Here is a 19,272-nt window from a genome sequence, read left to right as displayed (position 1 = left end):
CGGCGGGCAGGGCGGGCAGGGGGAGCCGCGCTCCGCGCAGGCAGGGCAGGGCAGGGCCGGGCCAGCCGGGCCGAGCAGCGCCGCCGCCGCCGCCGCCTGCCGTGCCCGAGCATGTCGGCGCGGGAGGCGGTGACCTACCTGCCGGAGAAGGGGCTGTACTGCCAGCGCCTGCCCGGCCGCCGGGCCCGCGGGGCGCCGCCGCCGTCGCGCAAGGGGAAGCGCGCCGACACCATGGGCTTCTACGGCACCCTCAAGATGATCTTCTACAAAGTGAGTGGCTGCCCCCCCCACACCCCCCGCCGCGGGTACGCGGCCGCGGAGGACGGGGGGGACAGGGAGGGGCGGGCGGGGGCCGCGCGTCCTCCGCGCCGGCGGTCCGCGGGCGGAGACGTGCCGGCGGCGGGGGGCTGCCGCCCGGCCGTAGCTGCAGTCAGTGCGCTGCCGGGGAGCGCTGCCAGCGCTTGGTGGCGGGCGGTGATGCGGAATGCAGTTTGCTGCCCCTTCTTTTCATTTTTTAAATTTTTTTAAAAAAATTTTTTGATTTACTGCAGTTTCGGTCATTTTGATAAATAAACGTTGTCTGAAGGAGTTGTGTTTTCCTAGCGACAAATGAAATGTTTAGAGGGATGTTTGCTCGACGGTTTCTGTTTTTTGGTTACACAGGGACCTTACTGATGTCTGAATCTTGTCACTAGACCTCTCTGCTTTAGAGAAAGTTTTATCTTCTTCATATGATAAACGGCATTTTTGACCGTGTATTTACTTAGCACCTTCTGAGATACTGAAAGTCAGTCTGCGTGGTGGATCCCATGTGAAAGTTGCCTAAAATACCTGAAAAACCCCCAGCCAAAAGAAACAGGTGAAATAATTTTTGGGCAACATAATGCATATTGGTTTCTTCGCTAAGGCAAAAGAATAAATTACCAGAGCTGGTTATTCTACTGTAGGCTTCCTACTTTTTATTTTTAAGGTGTGCTTTTGCAAAACTGCATCTCCCTCTTATGAGAAGCAGAAGAGGAATATGATGATGATAACCTCTCAGAAAGGCAAGCTGGAAATAAAAATTTTCCTTGAACAAGAAAAATCCTTTCTGAAAAGTCTATCATCAAATCCTGAAATGTGTTCTCAAACATCTTACTTATGCTTCCGGTAATTTTAATGGCTCACCCATGTAGCACAGCAATAAAAGATGGTATCCATTATTTTTCAGTGATCCTTGCACCTGGTTTTCTTGGGGGAAACACGGGGGGCTGCTCCTCCTGGGGCGTGGGGAAGCAGCGAGGGTGAGGCTGGTGATTCGGCAGCATTCAGGGCGGTTCTGGCTCAGTGCTTGTCTGGTGAAATGCTGTGGAGTGTCCCATGTGAGGCACGGGCAAGAAAACACAGCTACAAGGCAAGCTCTTCTGATTGTGTTGTAGCTGTTCCCGTAAAAAGGAGCCTTAGCTTTCATGTGTAACCACTGATGAAGCAGAACACAAGATCTTCAGTGGCTGTTTTTAGGTAAAGCCATGAGGGTATTTTAAAAGTATAAAAACCACAATTACAACACAAGTATATGGACTATAAGCTTTAGAGAATGCTGTTGGGCTTGGGGTGTTTTGTTTTAGGTAGGTAGGCAGGCTGATAAAATAAATGGTTAAATAACTATATTATAATACTACATTAAAAAAGATCAAATCAGTTGTGTAAGAAAGATGCCAACTTTTAGACTATGTCTTAAATGCAAAATTTTGGAAAAAGGAAGCAAATGGCTCTACTAAAGTCTGAAGGGTAATACCAGTAGTTTATGTATTTTGCAGCTCACAGTTGTAAACAGCAGTAAACATTCTTCAGCTGGCTAAACTGTTGTGATGTATCACATCTCAAAAAAAAAAAGGAAAACCAACAAAAACTCAGAAGTTGCATTTGGCACATGTATGTCTCATTTAGCCCAAAAGTCTGTGGTTAAAGATTACCCAAATATGTAGAAAGTAATCTCTATTTGTCTGCCTGGATAAATATGGCTTTCATTGGTTTCCATCTCTTTGGTAATTTTTGCAGTCTGGCTTCCCCTTTTAGCAGCTGCCCTGCTTGTTATTTGGTTTTGATCATATCTAATTGGGGGTGACATTCAAGACTGGGGTGTAGCATTTTTCATCCTTACTGTTCTTGAAAAAATACTGGTTAATCCGTCAGTCAGTTTTATTGCAGTTTTATAAATGTTTTCAATGTACAATTTTAAAATAAAAGTATAGACAAAGGAAAAGATACAGTTGATTTTTTTTTTTTTTTTTTTTTTAGGCCCTAAGATAAATATAGTTTATAATGCAGACAGGCTACCTAAAATTTAACCATTTCAATGAGAGACTTAGCAATTAACCTGAACACAAAAAAAATCAAGGGCTTTGGTTTAGTTCCTTCCCTCCTCTCCCAGGAGGGAAGGAACTAAACTAGTAAATAAACTAACACAGTTCTGCACACTTTTTCACATTTGAAATCTGGGAATTAAAATAATGTAATTCCAATAGATTTTGGGCCCTAAAAGAGCAATAATATGTACATGCACCCTATAAAACATGTATCAAATATTGTTGAATTTAGAAAATAAAATGTTGCTTTAAATCATTTTGTGAGTGTTAGCTTTTTGAAATTTGGTATAAAAGTAGAAGGTAAAAATGTGTTGATTTTATAGAAGTACACATAAGTAAGGTTGGTCGTGTAACTAAATCCATGTTATTACTCTTTTTCCCTCACCTTACAGATGAAGAGAAAGTTGGACCATGGCTCCGAGGTCCGTTCTTTCTCCCTGGGAAAGAAACCCTGCAAAGTCTCAGAATACACAAGGTAATTAAATGCAATGACAGATCACTGGATTCTGATTCCTGCGTATATCCTGTCTTTCCAATTGCCGAGCCTGATTAATTAAGCTCCTCTTAGTGTTAAAGCACTGTAAAGCAAAGAAGAGGTGGTATCAGCATTTGTATACTGCTTTGCTAATTTAAATTATGTGAACTGTAGATGAGTTTTAATGAAGTAGCCAGACTTGCATTTCTTTGGTTGAGGTTTGTGTTTCATTCTAAATATAGCATGCCCATTTACTTAAGAGACTTTTTGAGGGCTGGAGCATTCTTGGGAATAAAATCAATCAGATTTTAAAAAGGGACATAACCATAAACCCTAAGACTATTAAAATTGTGATCAAATGTATCACTTTGCTATGGTAACAGGAATGAGAGAATGGAAATTCATGTAGGCAGAGCAGACCATCTGATCTTAACGGGAACGCATACGTACTTGCTATCTACAACCTGAAAGTATTATGGGTTCTGGTCCCCTTCCTTGCTACTCCTGTATGGTACCAGGAAGCACAAATATCTGCTGCTGTTCCTGTCAGGTGCTGTGTGGGGGTAAAGCACTCCTAACCACGAGCAGCAGTAGTGGAGTAGGGCTGTGGATGCACACCTTACAACTGCATTCTTACTATGTAGTTGCCATAACAATTGTGCTTGGATGTCACACTGCTTCCCATCCTGTTTGAATTTACACTATTTTACGTTTTTTCCCCCACTATAAGCATCATCCCTCCCATAAGCACTGCATTTGCCTCCCCAGGCTCTCTGGTGCGTCTTTTGAACATGCTACAGTACTGTTCAGTCACTGATGGCTCTTCAAAAGTAGTTTATATTTTATTTCTCCTCCTTTAAGAGGTTTATCAGGTGATGAGTGAAAAGTTAGGCAACAGGTCTTAGGGTTGCTTTTCAGATGTGTAAATGCTGCAGCAGAGTAAAGGAGGCAATGTGTTGTTGCTGAGAGGAACTTGTTGCTGCTTCCACATCCCCCCAAGCCTCAAGGGGGTATCTTCTGATTTCTGAGTCAGTCTAATGGAAGGACTCTCTTGTTGGCCACCAGTTCTTCAGGTGACACGCTGTTCTCTGCACTCCCAGAAGAGCAAGCGGTTCAGCAACAAAGAAAGTACACTTTTTTGTCAAGTGTAACTGTCAGATTCAGAGGAACTGGTGGACTTGTCCAGCTTCCACAGAGACCTGACTCATTGTTTCAGGGGAGTGAAAACATAGAGGAAAAATGAAGCACAAACAAGTATCTTGTGGTTTAATCTCAAGTCAAAGGAAAGAAGCTTTTAGATCCTGTTTTGAATAACTTGTTTTTGACTGAGAGCCAGTTTACAGCTGAAGAAAGTAAAGTATAACTGTTCTACTGGGGCAAGGTCAAGGCTACATGCTGCTCAGAACCAATGAAAGCTAATTTCAAGTGCCTTATTTTGGACCTTGAACGATAGGCCTTGTGCTGGATCTCTGTGCAGGTGATTAGAATGAGTAAGCTGTAAAATCACATTTTGTTTTAACAATACCTTTAACTGGCATTACTTGGATTTTGAATAGTTATTGTCATAAAAAATCCTTAAAAAACATCTGATCCTCCTCTCTTAAACTCTTTGATTTGGTTTTATCTAAATAATATGTAAGCAAATGATGCAGTTCTTGTGCCTGTTTCCATTTTCCCTAGGATCAGGCACTCTAAATTGACCAGCTGACTGACCTGTTTGCATATAACAGGTAAAGCCAGTAAACAAATGCCGTTAAGAGGATCCTTCATCTCTGAAACAGTATTTTTATACCAGTTTCTGTTATTACTCAGCAAAATAAACAGTTAAAAGTAGGTGTGCTCAAACCAATCTTTACTTTTCTTGACCACTTTGGGTAAATGTTAGGACATGCTATGATTGTCCTTCAGAACAAGGAAGAGTAGAGTGAAATGTTTGTAGAGCATAATGAGGTAAATATTAAAATGAACTTGCCTTGCATCATTTAAAGCTATTCCTGTAGCCACTGAAAAATCAGTAAACCCACTAAGCTCATGCCTACTAAAAAGCTGGGTTTATCCTACAAAAGAGCAGAGGGTTTTTTGGAGTCTCACACTGTATTTAAAGTGTTCATGCTTGTGCAAATACTACTGGGGTTCCATATTTCCTGCTAGGGAATACGGCTTTGATATTCTGTGAACGAAGTACTTTACATTATGTAAAAAACCGCAAAACTCAAAAACGAAAAAACAACCAACCAACCAAACAAAAAAAACCCAAACCAGAAAACACAGTCAGCTGTATTTCTTTAGACTCCCACAATAGTAGCTTAATCCCAGCTCTTTTAAAAGCTCCATTCCATATGAATGAGCTGGTTTTTAACATGTCAGAGTGAAAAAATCAAACTGTGATTCAGAGAGCACCTTTGGCTCCTTTTCCCTTTTCACTTCACACTCTCCCCCTTAATTCCTGTGTCGTTCCATCAACACACAAACTTTAAAAGACTGTATAGAGTATTTCAAAGCCCAGTTCCAGACCACTAAGCCACCAGAACTGCTTGATATTACTAGCTCTTTGTCAACAAAATATATTAAAACCTAAAAATAGATACTTTTTTCCTTTCTGTTTGGAGATGAAGCAGTACTAGCACATTTCACATACAGGTGGAACTCTGAGATGTGGCTTCCTACATCCCCGGTCAGAAGGCACCAGTGTGGCCCAGAAGGAAAGGAAATACTCTGACAAGGAAGGGAATATGTAAACCTGCATCTTTACACGCAGCTTGCTGGCCAGTTAACAGAGTGATAATTTTTCAGCCTTGAAATGTGATCCCTATTTCTCCCCTTGCTGGGGGGCTATCACTGCAGTGGTAGAAGCAGGCAGGTTTATCCAAGTGAGGGACCAATCTCTTGAGTGACCAGCAGAAAAATTCTTCACATTAATGCTTTTACATGAAGCTAAAGAGTTAAGGTAACAGTTGCTAATTATGTACTAGATTTTTTGTTCTGCCACAGACTCGTGAATTTTCCTTGATGTTTTACCTATGGCTGTCACTTTTTGTTTGTATGGCAGTACCACGGGGCTGGTGCCATGTTCCGCCACGCCTACGACGTTTGGGGACCTGCGGGCAGCCAATGGCCAGGGACAGCAGCGGCGCCGCATCACATCCGTGCAGCCGCCATCGGGCCTTCAGGAATGGCTGAAAATGTTCCAGGTAACCATGCTTGCAGAAATAAATACCTGGAGCAGCTCTGCCTCCATGGTTTATGTAAGGGAGTGCTTCAGGAGAGTTGGTCCTCCTTATACATCCCAGAATGTCTCTGCCATTGAGTTTTTGCTCTCTTGCAATAACAAATGGGCATCAACTTTAAGGAATACTTGTTCCCTGTTTCAGCAAGTTACTGCAGAGACTGATAAAAAATAACAGCTTTCACTTTTTTCTTAATAATATAGCCCTTCCTGTTTAATGCTTTCACATTTTCTGCAAAGTCTGTCCAATGTGTAATGGCTTCCTCCATGGCCTCAAGCCGTTTTCACTTGAGACTAGTAAACTGGTGCATGGTTTTCTTCAGTGCAGTTATAGCACTAGATTTGTCACAAGTCTGGTGTCTTCTAAGAATAGAAAGAAAAGTTTATCAAGAATAGATTAAAAGGAAACTCAATGTGTATTTTTACTGATCTCTGTGTACTGAACATGTCAGCCAGCACATGTGTACAGAGTTGAAGGGAGGGAAGGAGAGAAGAGGCTTTTCGTATCTTTTAAAATCCCTTCAGCAACGCCTAAAAATAACTTAAGTAGACAAAAGAAAAGATGTGAAGGACAGTGCTACGGACCACTTGCACAGGTTGAAACTGAAATCTGCCTGGACACCAGTCGGGGAGCACCTGAGCCAATTTTGTGTATGTTAATACAAGCACAGCTTGGGGCAGGCCTCTGCTTCTGGTCCACAACCTGTACCATGGGGATCTTAACTGTACATTTTGTTCTGTAATTTAAGAAGCAGATGAGTCTTAGTCATTGATTTGAAAAATGGAAATATTATGTCTTCCTGTCTTGATTAATAAACCATTTCTTCTAAAAGCATTTTCAAAAGGAGCAACTAACAAATACAGGCATTGTTTCAGTTACTGTAACAGGCAAAGATAGAAGAGCAATGTTGTAGATACAGGTAGCTAGCATACAATTTTGCAGGCAGAAGTGGCTTGATTCATGCTGCCACATAATACCGTTGATCTCAATCACTGTCAGTTCTGAACATTAAAATAATAATGTAGAACGTCTTTCCTCCTTATTTTTACACGTTTATGATCTGCTTAAACCAATGGAAGCTTGAAATTAAGATTCTTGTACACATCATTCAATTTCTTAAAAATATTCACATTTAATTACTGTGGTGTATCTTTTTTGAGACTGTTCACAGAAATATGTCTTTTTAACCCCTAAGAATCATATTTGAATGGTACTATATATACATATGGTAATGTAATACTGCATTGTATTTTAACATTTTGTAATGTTAAAATATTTCTACTAACAACAGCTATTTTGTTACTGACAATGTGTAACGTATTTTTACATAAGATTGATAGTTAGCAATAGTTACATATTTTTTAAAAAGATTATGGAAGTCTGAAGTGTTTGAGACAGTGGTGCAGACACACATGACAGGAAGAGCAATGCTATCAGCTGTTTGGTTAGGATAGTAGTCTGCAAGCCCATGAAAATTTTGCCTATGTAGACAAATGTGTGCAGTGTGTAATGCAGAGAACGTATTTTAATACTTATATGTTTAGATACTTTCAACTTGTCAAAATACTTAGTTGCAGCACTAAATGCCTGAATGTTGATCTATACTATTGGGAGAGAGAGGGAGGCCTCTCTCTCCTAACTGGAGATCATTGAGCAGCACTTATTGATCACATCTGTCACTAGTAGTTTTTATTGTATTCACAAAAGGGAGTCCATTACTTTAGAATGAAAAGCTTTCAGAGTCATGTGGTTCTATCCCAGTGTTACATCTGCTTGCCTCCTCGTTTTCTATGTGCTTATTTTTCACATGAGTTTCATGAAAGGGGCAAGTCCTAAACAGCCAAATGATAAAAGCACATTCATAGGGGAGGTAGCTCTGCCCAAAGGGCAGGATTAAATGGCACATGCAGCATCATTCTTGCAATACAAAGTTTTTCCTGTAGAGAAATAGGAATGAGAGAGCTTTCTTCTTGTACTGTGCACTTGCTAGGCCAGCTTAATAGCACTCTTATCTTATATAAAAATATACTTCCAATTAATTTTAAAGCTAAATCTCTAAAGGCATGTTAGGGGGACATATGTACTGTTTCAGGTAAAACCGTTCTTTGGCACAGAAGCTGGCAGTGACCAGTGATACTGAGTTGTTTAGAGGACTCTCACCTGTATGTTGGCCTTCAGTCCTTCTCCTGTGTTATCTTTTCAGATAAAATCAAGACCACTCTGCAAACATTAAGAAAACTTAAGAAGATCTATAAGGGTTTTTTTAACTTTACTTTTTATGTGAACTTCCTGTTGTTATGTTTTATAGTTGATCTAAGCCTATTATTTTGAAAGTAACAAAATAATGCAGAAGGGAGAAACAGTTGTGTAGTTCCACTTTCCCTTTAAAAATAAAGTTGTATATGGATTTCAGTGAAGTCTGGAAAAAAGAGTAGAAAGGCATTTTATTAGATTCAAACCAGTTAATTTCTTAAAGGCCTGTTTGTTTTATCTGCTTTGCAGTGGCTCTTGACTTCAGGTCTTTTTAAATTCCACTCTTAGAGTTTTTAAAACCCAGTGCCCCAGTGTATCTTTACAAAATTTCTTCCTTTACAAGAAGTTTTAAGTCACCAAATTGCTTGCCGTAAGGAAAAAAAAAAGTCAGCTGGATGCTAAGTTCAGTCAGAGCTGGTATTTGCTTTATAAATTACTAAGCTCTCCATTCTTCCTACTTCATATATGTAGGGTGTTGGTTTTTTTCATTTAAATAATTTGTTAAGAAATGGAATTTTCATGGAAAACTGATTTTGTGTATGTGTCCATACACACTAATATAGGCAATCACTTTGAATAACTAGTGAATGCTATCATTTTACCTAAAATTGGAAGCATTTTTTTCACAGCAGTTTAGATAGTGTCCAAAATGCTTTTGCCATATCTGGCTGGCGAGAGTACTGTTCTTTTTTTTACATAAATAATTGGCTTAGCCACCTAAATTCAAATTACTTACCATTCTCCATTTCTTATTTTTCCAGAGATGCTCAGGAATGAATACATGTACTGGGTAGTCCAACTCTTATGTGAAGCAGGCAGTAAAGATTTTATCATAACCAGCATTGCAGCATTTTCTGCTCTGTGTCTTGTGGTGGGACTAGGTCAGGGGCTGGCGTTTCTGTGCAACCACTACATGCAGCTTTGGAGAGATCTGCACTCCAGCTTCATGCCCCCTCTTGGCTGTGTCACCATTACTGGTTTGTTTCAGAGGAGGAGTGCAGACTTGCAGCAGGTCTCCTGCCCTTCCCTGCTTATTTCCCACTGGTTTGGCTCTCGTGGCAGATTTGTTACATACAAATTCAACTGGTTTCAGGAGAAGCTACGTTATCCAACCTCTAGCAGGGATGTAGGGTCTGAACCAGTCACAGCTCCTCTAGACAAGGTCTATCACACGTGCTGCAAATGTTCAGGGGACCACACTGGGAACTGGGACTCTGATATGGGTTAATGAGGGGACTTCAGCACCAGCTGCTCCTGAATCCCTCCTGATGTGACAAGCTACTTGCTGATGTAGATGGTGTTTCTTTCAGTGCTTATGTGCTATTTTTGTCCAGACTGAGATACCCTTGAGGTGGGGGATGGCAGGATTTTTGATAACTGATCCAAGGGCTGGACAGAAGCAGGCTCCAAGAAGAGCCCTTCTGCAGGTCTCAGTAATGACAGACCTTCATTAACAGAACTTAGTAATGGAGAACAGTACCTTGAAGTTAAACCCTTTAAAATAGATTGTCCTTAATATAGCTATTATCGCAAAAGGATATAATTGCTACAAGCTGTAATTGTACAAATTGAAGGTAGCAGATGATAGCTGAGCAATAGAAAAGTGCAGGTCATGGAAGAGGAGAGGTGCAGAAACAGATGATAAAAAAACAGGTGGCAGGTTAGACAGAAGGTATGAGGTGGAAGTTGTAGAAGCAGCAAAGATGTTTATATTGATTGTAAGAAAGGGATGACATTTGCACACAGTAGTGAAGGGGGAAAAGAAGGGATAGTTCTCAGGTAGGAAGTGCCATCGTTGCAGCAGCTGCTTTACTGGATGAGGAAATGGTATGAAAAGCCAAAAGACCTTGACTGACAAATCAACACCTCCCTGAGGAATGGGAGGAAAGAGTGTGTATGTTTCTTTAGGATTCTGAAGTCATTAAAAGAGCAGTGTCAGTCAGCTCTGCTGGCTTCCCAAGGGCTATGCGAATGAATCCTGGAGTTACCTTTTCTAGGGGGACCTCTGCCCATAATAAAAGCTTTCGTTTAATTTTACATTAAAATTAAATTTCAGTTTTGAAGACAAAGAGAGCACAGGAAGACAATTAAGCAAAAACATTTTAAAGATAAAGTATCTTATTTCCAAGGTTCTTCAATTTGAAAGGTAATTGGGTGGTAGAAATCCAAGGTGTCTGGTCACAATGCCACCTGTCTCAAAAGTCTCTGGTTATCTGCAAGGTTTGAAACTTTGCAAACTGTTTGGTTACTTTTTCTTTCTCTTCTGCAACATTTGCTCACTGTTGTTTCTCATCAAAGCCACCAAGTTACTCCTTATCCTTTCTGCCTAATGAGCTACATGCAGTTTTCTTGCAAATGGATCAAGCTACAGGGCCCAGAAACAGAATTTGCTAGTCTTGTCTTCGTTAATGCAAACAGTTGTGTTCATCTGGCAAAGCTTCCTCCCAATTTTCCATGCCAGACATTTCCCTCAGAGACCTCTTACCAACTGTAGCTGGAGGTTTGTTTGCTTAAGTGAAAAACTGAGGGGACAATGTCCTAGAGACAACATTTTGTAGCAGTTGATTGCTTAAAAAGATCCGTAGGAAGCTGCCTGTATCCATCCCCTAATGATGATGGACAGATAAAAGAGGGTGCTGCTTTTAGTCATTAACAACTCTTTCCCATTCTTGAATCTTTTCCCTTTTCTGTCCAGATCTGTATTAAGTTTTAAAACCCAACTAAGTGTAAGAGAGTTACAGATTAAGATAGCATACAGTGACATTATTAATCAATAACATTTTGGTAACTGCTAGCAACATTTGCCACAACAGCAAACCGTGCTCATCAGGTAGAGTTGTTCTAGTAAATGTAGCTGCTTATAAATTGAGAGTAGACTGACCTTGGAAGTTTTTATTATGAGGAAGTAGCACAGGTATTACTTTCCCTCTTTTTAATTCTCCTAAATTCAAACACGGCTGACAGATGAGATTAAAGACTGCACACGTTTGTACCTAACACCAGCTAAGCTGTGGGTTAATGAAACAAACAGCAGTTGGAAAGTTGGTGAGATAAACAGTTCTTCAGTGCATGATTTATGAAGATCTGCTCTGTGATGCAAATGTTTCTATTGAAAGAAATTTATAATAAATGCCGTTTACAACAGCACTGCTGCAACTTTGGCTGAGAAATTCTTGTTTCTTTTTGATATTCTAAGGTATTGGGTATGAGACATGGAAACCCTCATCTCCTGTGTGACACTCTATGTGCACACAGGTGGATGGGGAATGTTTTCTTGCCAGCTTAAACCATTTACCAATTTTACCACATGGTGTGTGGAAAGGCTCAGGTCAGGAACTTCCTCCTCCATTAGGGCAGGCTGTCCAGTACCTGGTGCACATTTGCTGCAGGGTGAAAGTGTGGCAGTGGGGTGAGGCAGCTGCTGTGCATGGCTGCTCCCACAAGCAGTCCCATGGGAGGGTGCTCACTCAGCTCGGAGCTGCCTCCACTGCCCTGAGGGACTCGGGTCACCTGAAAGTCTCCTGGGCCATTGTTTGGGTAAATGATACTTCTACTGACATTTGGTTATTTTGATGTTTTAATTAGGGAGAAATGATGCAACACAGTGATCTTTCTACCTTGAGTAAAGCTGGGTGTTTATTTGGCTTTGCATTCACTTTCAGAAATTCCACCTTCTTCTTCACTTGCCTCATTGTTCTGCAGAAACTGCACAGTACACAAACATTGTAGTATTGTGGAGACTGGAGTGAATTGTCAGAGTCAAATCCAGGGAACTGAAATTTAGAGCATTAGTAAAGGTCCTGAGCTACCTTACAATTAAGATTTCTATATTAATCTGCCATGTATCTTGCCTTTTTTTTTTTTATTTCAGTTAGCCTCTTGCCGCAACTGTAATATCATTTGTATATGCTAATTTACTTGTAAATGTTACTCTAGAAGACATTTGAGAATAGGAACGTGAATCTGCTCTCAAAAGCTGTGATGTGTCATTTTCTCTCTAAGGCTTTATTTGTGCTCTAATTCTGTTGCTAAATCAGCTAGCAGTGGCTGTTGTTTTTTCCTGTAATTTTTTTTTTAAATTGTTTTCACATAACAAATCAAAGCTCTTTGATGAGCACAGATGAGTTTAAGACATGATTTTTGGATCTGCAGTATATTAAGTTATTTTTTTTTTTCTACAAATGATGCTCCTAATCTGCTATGCTCCCAATTGAGTGCGGTATTAAAATCTTCAAATTTTATAGTGCCCGTTAGTAAAAATGTGGAGTAAGAAAATTACCAATCAAAATTCCCTGTTTATTCAAGTGTAAATTGATACTTACAAAATCTGCATTGGTGTATAGCCAGGATTCTGAAATTACAACATTGTCACTTAGGGACATACTGTAGTAATAAGCAGACAGTAAGCTAATGTACTTTTGGAGAAAGTTTTTTACTTTCCTTTCCTCTCATTTCAATATTTTGGTCTACCAGATGAAACATGAAGGTTAAAAGCTATCATCTCACTTGAATGCACAATAGGGAAAGGGAGTTCATTCTATTGCAACCCCTCCGTTGTCTGTAACGTGTGTGTAGATTTCATCAACTTCAAAAGAAGCTTAATTAATTTAATTATTATTACTAAATATTATTATCTATTTAATTGCCAATCTGAATGTGTGCGTATAACAAATCCTTTCTTAGCTTATGAATTAGTGTAGTAATTTTGAATATTTTGTGTTGATTAACTCCTCATTTTTGTGTCATTAGCATGAGCATTTATCTCCTGCCGTTTTATAAGCTTGTATATAGTTCGGTGAGGAAACTTCATTTGCCTTATTGGCACAGCAATGGCACTTACTGATATAAACCAAACCAGTTTGTTAAACTAAGCTCACTGTTTCTTTCTTCTTCTTCCCTTGCAGAGCTGGAGCGGACCAGAGAAGTTACTTGCTTTAGATGAGCTCATCGATAGTTGTGAACCAACCCAAGTAAAACACATGATGCAAGTGATAGAGCCCCAGTTTCAAAGAGACTTCATTTCCTTGCTCCCAAAAGAGGTGAGAATTATGGGATAATACTGGATCCTGCAGTGCATTGGCTGCCATCTTTAGAAAACTTCTGTGCTAATTTTGTAGTGATGTAAGCTCGTGTTAGAGGTTCACCGTTTGGAACACTGCCATAACATGGCTACTGTAATTTCAGATTGACATACCTCTATCTCTTGATAGCATTGAGATACTTGGAAATACAGATGGCCCCTTTAAACAAAATCCCAATAGCTCTAAAAATATCTCTGTATCTTAATTGGGCCAATTGTGCTTTTTTTTTTTGAGAGCTAATTCTGTTAGGGCACACACACACAAAAATTTCCTCTGGATGTAAGACCTCTCTGCACATTATTCTGTTAGTGTAAGCATTATTTTTAATGCTCTGCATGGTGAGTGTTTTGTTAATGTTATTTTTGAATTTATTTTAGACAAACGGAACCCTAAAATCTCTACCAAATAGACCAAAAGTAAACCCAGAAAAGCACTCCTTATTAAGAATAAAGCCACACTGTAATTAAGCAGACACCTTACAGTAAATCCTTCACTGAAAATCAGATCATGTTGTATCCAGTTAAAGAGAAACTGAGATTTAGATTTCGGTCCACACAAGAGTAATTTGTGATGTCATCACAACCTGAATGTGAGGGTGGATATCCAGGGTTATAAAGCCAGTTTGCTGCAGTTATTGAATAAATGTATTTTAGTTGGCTTATAAATAGTAGTTCTCATCTTGATTGATTTTAGGGAGGTAAGTCTCAGTTTCTAACACTTTGCAAAGCAAGTTCTCTTAAGTTATTCCGGTGTTTGTATTTGGTTGCTATCTTTGACATGGTTTTATTACCTGAAGACTGTTTCATGTCTCTGTTCTTTGACATCTTTTCTGGCATATATCCTATTTTCGAATACTTAGTTGTACAAAACCCTTCTTTCCTTTAATACACTGTCATATCTTCACAAGTCTGGAAGTGTCCCAGCCTTCCCTTGCTGGCTGGCATTTATAAGGGTTGGAATCAATTTATGAAGCAAGTATTAACTTAGTACACAGGACATGAGATTAGTATTTAGGGAAGCACTTTCTGCAGCAACCTTCTCAGGGAGTGGAAAGGACACTGGGGGAGGAGAAGAGTTCAGCAGCACCTCTGCATGGTTGCCCTGTTTCTAGAGAAGCTGCCCAAAGCATCAGAGGCAGAGGAAGGCAACAAAGACTTTATATTTGGAAGAGACAGAAGATACTTTGCCACTTCTGCATCTATTCAGTCTGGAAATTTAATAGAGAATTGATAACAGGAACTCAAAGACAATTTCTCTTTGCATGGTTTTGTGGCAATACTCATTCAAGTACAACCAGTGATCTAGTTACTTACTGTAACTAAAGATCATGCTATAATTTCAGTTTTCACAATTTCTTCTCAGAAAAGATACAGTACTTAGCAGTAAAACTTCCTCACTTAGATTTCTTGACTCCATTGTAAACTACTGATGTTTAATTTGTTTATTTCTAGTGGGTTTCCTGCCTCTTGAACCAGAATATTGCAATGCTTAGCTTCATGACAGGCTGACTTCACCAGTGGAGTTGGCTTGAATAATTTTTGCTTCCTAACCCCGAGTCACTGTCACCAAAATTACCCGAGTTAAAAAAAGCCACTGAGCTGACTCCACCATCTCCTCTGCTCTTCCCTCACCCAGATGTCCCCAGCAGTGCTGTCCCCAGCTGCTGAGTGCTGGCTGCACGGGGGGTGACGCACTGAGCTGTGGGGGCACGAGTGAGTTGTCGGGGTCAGTAATTCCGTGAAGAGGCTTCCCTAGAGGAGCCAGCATCCTGTGAAAACATGCTCCCTTGGGTTGTCACTCCACGTTAACATCTGTACTTATCTCCAGTGCTGTTGGATGCAGTGCACTGATTTTATTACCAAACCAGAACAAGAAGATGATGTGGACAGGAGGGCTTTGCTTCAAAACCATTTTCTGATATGCAAAGATAGTAATTTAATAGCCAAATAACCAAAGAAATGTTTGCTTTCCTCCCAAGAAAACATGCAGTCAAACAATTAATATGAAATAAATACTCCTGTTTTCTTGCTGGGACTTTAGAAATAATTATTTGAATTATTTATGAAAATGAGGTCAAGAAACCAATAGATGAAGAGTTTTGCTGAAATCAGCCATAGAAATTTTGTTGGTTCTGTGTGTGTAAATGAAGAAAAAGGCAAGAGACCACTTACTATTGGGTGCTATTAACACTGCAAGAGAGTAGTCCTAAATCCAGTTCAGGCAAAGGTCAGATCTTTGCTACCTGGAATTTTCTTATAACTAGATCCATGAGCTGAGACAAAGGGATGTCATCTTTTATCCACTACTAATCTTAAAGTCAGCTGCAGGCTGTGTTGACCATTGATGACTATTTAGATAAATGTAATCTAAAATAAATGTTATCCATATTTAACCTGGTTTAGAATCATTTGGCTCATAGGTTTAATTAACACCAGCTTAGCAAATGTCTGTGTCTGTATATATAGGACAAGTAATATTTAAACAAACTGCTATCAACTGAGGAACATTCAGCAAAAAATGGAAAGGATCTGTGTCATGTTTGAGTTTTGCCACATGCAGGTCTATGTGATGTGTGCTAGGAAACAACACTTCTTCAGTAATTTCACGTGCCAGGAATTAAGACAGAAAGTCTAAAAGGACTTGTTGCTCCTGTAATAGAGAGCCTTACAGCAGATCCCAAATGCTGACTGCCTGAGTGAGGACAGAAGAAAATTCTTCAGATTTGTGGCCTGGGGTGCCTACAGGATCTAACACATCATTTAAGGCACAGGTCCATCAAATGTGGAGTCCTGTGTGCTCCCTGTGAGCTGCAGGTGATGACTTGAAAACAAGGTGTGTGTGCCACCAAAATGCAAACAGTCGTGACATGCTGATTATTTATTTCCTGCTCAGTCACTGGCTTGTCTAGATTAATAAAAAACAGTAAATAAGTAAATATTTCTCACAAAATAAGGTCAAAAATCTCCTGAGGCCAACAGCCTGCAGTTATGACTTCCTCAGTAAATTTCAGTCTTTGCTGCTTTGAAGGGCAGATTCTGTTTATGTCTATCTATCTACCTATCTCATAACTTCAGCTAAAAATTAAATTGAAAGTCCTAAACAAAATACACGGCAAGCAGAAGTAAAAGTGGAAGATCTGATTTCCTTGACAGCTTCTGCATCCTGTTAGTTACTGACAAAGACCCCAGTGTGTGAGCACGTTAGTAGTTCTCTGCATCACTGTTTATCAATACTGTTCTTTCTGCAGAGTTTTTTGGGACTCTGTGCATTTCCTGTGACTTCCCTGCATCTTACACTTATTTTCCATGCCTACGGAGTTGCATTGTTGCTGTCAAGTAGAAGCCCTTAATGATAGCTGTCCTTGTGTTTTGGATTGTGTTTTACATGTCTCTATTTAAGCCTTCAGTACATCTGAAGATATAGGTGGAGATTTTGGGGGCTTTATTGTGGGGCTAAGCTATATGGCTTAGCTCAGTCAGACAAGGTCTGAATTTTCCCAACTTTAGTTTGTCACATGGAAAGCTCATCTCGTATTTACTTTCTGAGGCTCATTAGGATTTGCTATGTGGTTTTGATAGCACACTGTACTCAAGTTACATATCTTGATCCTACTGCATCCCAGTCCATAAAGCTCCTTGTAACTCCACCCAGGAGTGTGTTTGCATTCTGAACAGAAAATGAGCGATACCTGTACTGCCTTCCCTACGGCTGCAGAGTGTTTCTGAGCCCTGGTGAACGTAGCATTTACTTTTCTATATTTGGGCTTTCTGAGTGATGTTACCCATCACAATGCACATCCCTATTTGCTCACATGGCGAGCACTGTACTTCTTAGTTCAACTCTCAAAATAACTTTTGGTGTAATTGTTAGCTAGAAGAACATAGACATAATTACTTTGGTAATAATTCTAATGATTCGAAGTAATGTGGATTACATTTTTAAAAAATGTAATAAGTTTTTCAGCTGACATCTATTTTCTTGCAAATGCAAGAATCGTTTTGTGATATGATCTGTAAGGATTTAGTTACTTAAGATGATTGTTACATTTCCACATGCCCACAGGAATAAACTGGAGTCTCTTAAGTTTCAGAGATTGTTTAATAATTTATCGTTCCAATTTTCTGTATTTCAGCCCCTGATGTGTGATAGTAAATGGAGTTGTTTCACTTTTCTCTTCAAAAGCAGTGCAGAAAATACACTTTCTTCTTATTTTTTACAGCTGGCACTGTATGTGCTGTCATTCCTGGAACCCAGGGACCTTCTGCAGGCAGCCCAGACATGCCGTTACTGGAGAATTCTGGCTGAAGATAATCTTCTCTGGAGAGAGAAATGCAAAGAGGAGGGTAAGGCTGAGCAAAATGATGGATGTAATGGTCGAAGTGTTGCTGTCATAAAAAGTGCAGTTCATTTACATAATAAGCTTAAAGTTTTACGAAGGCAATTCATGTGACTTTAGATTTAGTGCTAGTTATGCTTTGGGCTACATGGTATGTATCTCTGTTGAAAGCAGGAAATAGAAATAATCCATGGAGTGCTAGAGTTTAGGCTTGAGTATCTTATTTATAAAGTATACCAGTTGCATGGTTTTAGAATACAGTTGGGTTTGCTTTTTGAGGATTATGTTTATTCAAAATGCAACCAAAAGAAATAACAGCTGAGATGTAAAAATGATAGGAGTATAGTCTGGCAGTTTGTAACATGGAGGAAAAACTGTTTCAGTGGTTGGTAGAAGGGCTGCTGTAATTTCACATCACTTGTAGGATAATTAACACAGAGATGGCATGCGGTAGTGGGAGAAGGAGCTAAAAGGATTGCTTGGAGAGGGACACACAGTCCGTTAGCCACATGGATATTATCCTGCTCATGCCAATTCAAGAAGATATGGTGGTCCAGCACTGATATGAATAGGCAAAAAAAGGCTCACATGAAAGTATTTGTGCACATGAAGAGCGTAAGCTTTTATTTTTAAGGAGAATTATAGGAACAAGGAGTCTCTTTGGGGGGGTAAGACCACATACATGTGATCCCAGAGCAGTATTGTCTTGGACACAGGACCCTGTCCAGACTGCCTTGGAGTATGGAGACAAAGACTTGTGAGAGGTTGATGCAAAGGCTTCAAAAAACATGACAATGTCAATTGTAGCTGGCTATTTGTAAGGGCACCTAAACTAATTTGTTTTCTTTTGTGATGGAAAGCAGGTGTCTAACCTCCTGGATCTTCTCTAAAGATTCTCCTCTTAAAAATTTCAGTGAAAATGCATTAAAAGGACAGAGTGAGAAAAAAGGAGAAGGTTGAGAGGGGAATGAGCTTACATTTGTGAGTTTACAAGTAAGAATAAATACATCCAGGTAGGAGAGCACAGGCAAGCAGACCAGTATTGCAGCCTGCTTAGCCTCATTGAGCTGCTCAGTAACATGAAGGAGCCCTTAATTCAAGACTTGAAGGCAGAGATGGGGCTAAAGTCAGAAGAGTGAAATCCACATACTGGTAAGAGACAAGACTCCTGCCAGTAATGAAATGCAGTGGAGAGAGGAGCTGCATAGAAAAGAGAGCAGGGTGAGAGAATTGTATAAAAAGCTGTATCTGTAGTAGCAAGGCTAAAACAAAGCACTGCTGCTTAAGTGTCAAGTCAGAAAGGGCATAGCTATACTTAAATTCCAGCCAAGAGAGGACAATACCAAAAGCACTGAGCCTTTCAGATCAAGAAAGTAATTAAAAGCTCACTAATACCAGGAGTCACAGTGAACTTAAAGATGGGTGACCAGAGTGGAGAACCACTGACAGAAAGGTTGACTTCCTGAACTGTTCCTGAATAAGTATAGGAGTGGTTAAGGAGGTTTTTGGACAATACCCATTTGTAAAAGGCAATATTCTGCTGCATTGCCTC

General features: G+C 39.9%; 1 protein-coding gene and 1 long non-coding RNA gene across 4 annotated transcripts in view; one reads left to right on the top strand and one right to left on the bottom strand.

Moving 5' to 3' along the window:
* LOC121674837 overlaps window positions 1-226 on the bottom strand; it is an 8,015-nt gene extending 7,789 nt beyond the window's left edge. Inside the window, exon 1 of the long non-coding RNA XR_006019869.1 lies at window positions 139-226. This is a non-coding gene — a long non-coding RNA (uncharacterized LOC121674837). The remainder of the gene's footprint in view (window positions 1-138) is intronic.
* FBXW7 (F-box and WD repeat domain containing 7) overlaps window positions 1-19,272 on the top strand; it is a 181,400-nt gene that overhangs the window by 148,109 nt on the left and 14,019 nt on the right. For 2 of the 3 annotated variants that reach the window (XM_042049561.1, XM_042049559.1), the window contains exons 3-6: window positions 2,741-2,823; window positions 5,873-6,014; window positions 13,208-13,342; window positions 17,604-17,727. In XM_042049561.1, coding sequence (XP_041905495.1) covers window positions 2,741-2,823; window positions 5,873-6,014; window positions 13,208-13,342; window positions 17,604-17,727 — 484 coding nt within the window. Of the gene's footprint in view, window positions 1-95; window positions 271-2,740; window positions 2,824-5,872; window positions 6,015-13,207; window positions 13,343-17,603; window positions 17,728-19,272 lie in introns of those variants that run through there. The other variant, XM_042049562.1, reaches the window with a different exon arrangement.

Source organism: Corvus kubaryi, unplaced genomic scaffold (assembly GCF_017639235.1).
Source record: "Corvus kubaryi isolate FWS band 111438036 unplaced genomic scaffold, C.kubaryi_AGA036_p1.0 71, whole genome shotgun sequence".
Taxonomy (NCBI): domain Eukaryota; kingdom Metazoa; phylum Chordata; class Aves; order Passeriformes; family Corvidae; genus Corvus; species Corvus kubaryi.
Note: the sequence above shows the minus strand (reverse complement) of the source record. Positions and strands in the feature narration are given on the sequence as shown.